The sequence below is a fragment of the Amphibalanus amphitrite genome, unplaced genomic scaffold, assembly GCF_019059575.1.
Source record: "Amphibalanus amphitrite isolate SeventyFive unplaced genomic scaffold, NRLGWU_Aamphi_draft 000104F_arrow, whole genome shotgun sequence".
NCBI lineage: Eukaryota > Metazoa > Arthropoda > Thecostraca > Balanomorpha > Balanidae > Amphibalanus > Amphibalanus amphitrite.
In genome coordinates this window covers 483,010-487,233 of record NW_024881599.1, presented here as the reverse complement: position 1 = coordinate 487,233, position 4,224 = coordinate 483,010, and the positions used below count along the sequence as shown (strand labels likewise).

Below are 4,224 nucleotides of genomic sequence, written 5' to 3'. Positions count from 1 at the left end.
AATACTAAAAAAGTGATGTTGACTCCACGACCACTTCTTGGATTTGGAACATTCCATTATGGCCAGCGAAAACAGGCAGCTAATCAGTCCGGCCCACAACTGACCATCTCCGCGGGCCGTGTAATCGGAGCTCTGCTTTGTGCGCGGTCGACTCAATAATCGGACAGCCACTCGGTGGGAGACTCGCTAATCGGACAGTGCACTCGGCACCGACCGCTGTTGATTGGCCGATTGGAGGGCGGCGCTCGTTGGAGCGGCACAGCCGCCCTGGCTGGCTGGGACAGAAGACAGAGGGCACAGTGACAGGAGCGGTGAGGTCCGTCAGCTTCCCTAGAAAAGCTCCCGAGAAGGAGAGCAGTGGTTTCTTTAGGACGGTGAGAGGAGCTAGTGATGGCATCAACAGTCTCTTCGCTGCAGCTCGCGCTAATAGCAGGTGAGAACTGATAGTGGCAATGCCGAATGCATTGAGCGTTATTACAAGGTCTGACGGACGACAGATTGACCATTGCCTTATTTGACTTCATGATTTTGGTCAATGCATCGGTTTACTTTTAACTTTGTTTTCATTGTTCTACGTATGAAGAAAAGTTACTTTAAGATGATAAACATATGACTGAGGAAATGAGGATGAATAAACTTTGGCTGGAAACGTTCACAGTTCCGTTCAAATAATGCGTCGCTTTAATTGTTGCGTTGAGACGACACAGTTCCGTACATTGACTTTTCTTCGACTAGCCTGACATTTGGCCTCCTGCAGCGGTATGCAGTTGCCACCTGGTGCCGACGGAGGCCGGGTTTCCATGGGTGGAGCCCACAGAGGGCGAGCCGTGGCCGGCGCCGCAGCAGGCCGACATGTACCCCTCCTTCTACTTCGTCAATCCCGCCAAGATCCGCTTCAGGACGACTCGCCACAGCTGTGCTGACCTGGAGGACGCCATCGGCAGGACGCTGCAGACACTACGTGACCTTGCGGCGTCGCACGGGGTCAGGGCAGCGAGACGGCCGAGGAGCGTGGTCTCCGGGTCGTGGCGTGAGAGGAGGACGAGGGTCGCGGCCTCTGCAAACAGGAGGCGCTCGAGAAAACGCGGAGAGAGCCGGCGGGCGTCATCACCACGGCTGCACCACGATGTGGAGGTCTGGATGGACGGCATGTGCGACGAAAACATGATGCCATCTGCTACCATGGACGAGCAGTACAGCATCAAGATTAACGTTCCCGACTCTCCTGGCCGCGCGCAGATCATCTCCGACAGCCTCTGGGGCGCCTACCGTGGCCTGGAGACGTTCACCCAGCTCATCTACTTCTCCGAGAAGCACGGCCAGTTCCACCTGCGGCAGGGAATAATCCGCGACTTTCCGCGCTACGCCCATCGGGGCCTCATGCTGGATACCTCGCGCCACTTCCTCAGCGTCAGCTCCATCAAGGCCACGCTCGAACTCATGGCCTTCAACAAGTTTAACGTCTTTCACTGGCACCTGGTGGACGACCCGTCGTTCCCCTTCGTCAGTGTCACGTTCCCGAACCTGAGTGGGAAGGGCGCCTACCGTCCCGACATGGTGTACACTCCGGATGACGTGGCAGACATCATCGAGTTCGCCCGTCGTCGCGGCATTCGGGTGGTGCCTGAGGTCGACACACCCGGCCACGTACGCTCCTGGGGTGCCGGGGCAGACAACCTTCTGACAGTCTGCTACAACGAGACGACGGGCCAGCCGGACGGCACCTTCGGCCCGCTCGACCCGACCAAAGACAGCACGTATCGCTTCGTCAGGCGGCTTCTGGAGGAGGTGACCACCCGCTTCCCGGACAAGTACATCCACCTGGGTGGCGACGAGGTCTTCTTTGGCTTCCCCTGCTGGCTGTCCAACCCCGACGTCCAGGCGTGGATGGAGAAACTCAACATCTCCACCGCAGAGGAAGTCGAGAAGGCCTACATGCAGCGTCTTCTGCGTCTGGTGAAGCGTCTCCCCGCAAAGCCCGAGTACGTCATCTGGCAGGACGTTGTCGACAACAACATCACCGTCCAGCCGGACACGATCGTGCACGTGTGGAAGGGTGGCGCGGACGGGTGGCAGCAGGAGGCCGACAAGGTCACTTCACTGGGACACCGCACCATCATCTCCTCTTGCTGGTACCTCAACTACATCAACTACGGCGTCGACTGGCCGCAGTACTACGAGTGCGAGCCGGAGGACTTCAACGGCACGCTGGTGCAGAAGGCGCTCCTGCTCGGCGGCGAGGCGTGCATGTGGGGCGAGTTTGTGGACGACACGAACCTCATCTCGCGCACGTGGCCCCGCGCCGCCGCCGTGGCAGAGAGACTCTGGTCGGCCAAGGAAGTCAGCGACGCCGAGGTGGCGCGGCCCAGAATGGAGGAGCACAGGTAACTCGTACCGGCCTTCCGTGTCGTAGTCAGAAACTGGTTGATGTAAAATGCATTAGATGCATATTACCACCCATGCATTTTTCGCTGAAAGGTCTTCGCTTCCTCTTCCTTCCAGGCTACATTTCGTAACGCTGAGCCTGATTGGCGTGCGACTGTGGTCCGCTGTCTCAGGGAGGGGCTGTTGGGCTAAATTCTAACACCATATCGGTTTTGCTGTGTTTGACGTTTGACATCAGTCAGAGTTTCATAGTTTTGAAAGCATTGCACGGCCTCAAATATCGACCTTATACTGCCGTGTTCGGTGTTGCAATAGAAGAAAACAGCGACGTAAGTCGCAAATACAGAAAGCCTGTTTTCAATCGCATCGCTGATGCTGTGTAGTATGTAATGTACCTAACTAAAGTGATGCACCCACTCCATAATTATCTGCGGAGAAGTAACTGTCTGTCCTTACTGCAGATGCCGTCTGCTGCGCCGAGGTTACGCCGTGGAGCCCGCCAACGGACCGGGTTTCTGCTGAGCTCGGGTCAGTCAACTGAGGTGATACCACGAGCCCACCAGTGACGGCTACCTGACTGACCACTGTCAGGTCAGGTCAGGTCAGGTCATGAACCAAATCCAGATCAACAACAAGCGCTGGCTGACATTGCTACGGATATAATGTTTGTGCTTTCATACCCACGAACTAAGAGATGTTAGCTTTGTAAGGTGTCAAAAGACTTGTCATTTCTAGGTGGAGAGCATTGCAATGTGCCGATTCAATATCCGTGTAGCACCAGTGTGAGCCGTACGTGCAGATAACCATCATAAAGGATGATAAAGCATTGCTGGACCCTAACAAGTGCGTTATCGGTACAGAGCTAGGTTTGCCGAGGTTGTTTGTATAATCGCCGTAAGGTCGACGAACTTTTTGAGATAGGCGGCCGTATGTTTGCTGTAGACAGAAAGAATAATCACCAAGACTGCTACACAAGTACCCAGGATAGGAGAAACCAAAGATAAGCGTTCAAATGCTCTGCGCATTGTTGTGTGGTTCTCACATATCTTATAATTTAAAAAATGGGTTAATTGTTTCAGTTCCTGCCGCCTGGCACATATGGCAGGGTTGCACATTTAAGTCGAAAAAACGTTTTTTTCGGCGGCTTTACAGTGAGGCCAAGTATGTGTGTACGTCAACGCTTAAAGGTAGTGTGCCACCTTTGAAAGATTTCCCATTTTATTTTTCCTAGGATAAGAAGCTTCTGTTTTTACCTAATATCGCAAAAAAAAATCAAAAATGGGCCTGGAATAGTGCCTTTTTCGCCTAAAAGTTTATCGGTTTTTAGATATGTATAACAACTGTAGTGGGCTCACCTGCAAACAGGCGTCGGCAACAATCGCGAATGCGGCGCACATGTGACAATAAGCAAAGGTCATTATAGTGTTACGACCATACGACGTACGGGAATGAGTTATCAGCTGTCTAATCGTAGACAACACAATGTCGAGCCTTAAACTGTAAGCCTGTATTGGTATTGTTTCTTTTATTTGGCTGTCGAACATTATTTATGGTTTGAAATATGATTTTATGTAAAATAATTGATATGAAAAAGCCGTCTCATAAGTTATGACCCCATTTCACCACACGCAAGTGGCAGAAATGACAATGATCAGCTGACGCATTTTTCTTGGCCGAAGTCAGAGCGCGCGGCCCGACGCACCACCACCGCACCACAAAGTATGAGCAGAAGCCGCGCCCAAAGCCAGGGCCCCGGTAACGTGAGGTAGCCGAGTCGGGGCAGCGTGCGCTGACCCAAGCCGGGGCCGCAGCTTTGGGCGCGATCTACCGCATCCCCGC

At 53.6% G+C, this 4,224-nt stretch overlaps 1 protein-coding gene across 1 annotated transcript; it reads left to right on the top strand.

Moving 5' to 3' along the window:
- The first annotated feature begins 234 nt into the window (after positions 1–234).
- LOC122380684 (beta-hexosaminidase subunit beta-like) lies at positions 235–3,564 on the top strand. Its single transcript, XM_043364059.1, has 3 exons — positions 235–433; positions 758–2,384; positions 2,847–3,564. The coding sequence occupies exons 1-3, from the start codon at positions 391–393 to the stop codon at positions 2,905–2,907; spliced, it is 1,731 nt and encodes a 576-aa protein (XP_043219994.1). The 5' UTR covers positions 235–390; the 3' UTR covers positions 2,908–3,564.
- The last annotated feature ends 660 nt before the right edge of the window (positions 3,565–4,224 follow it).

Excerpts from the sequence above, each read along its gene's own strand:
- LOC122380684 (XM_043364059.1), top strand. The coding sequence starts at position 391 with ATGGCATCAACAGTCTCTTCGCTGCAGCTCGCGCTAATAGCAG. Across the intron at positions 434-757 it reads GCAGCTCGCGCTAATAGCAG|CGGTATGCAGTTGCCACCTG; the intron begins GTGAGAACTGAT and ends GGCCTCCTGCAG. Across the intron at positions 2,385-2,846 it reads CCCAGAATGGAGGAGCACAG|ATGCCGTCTGCTGCGCCGAG; the intron begins GTAACTCGTACC and ends TCCTTACTGCAG.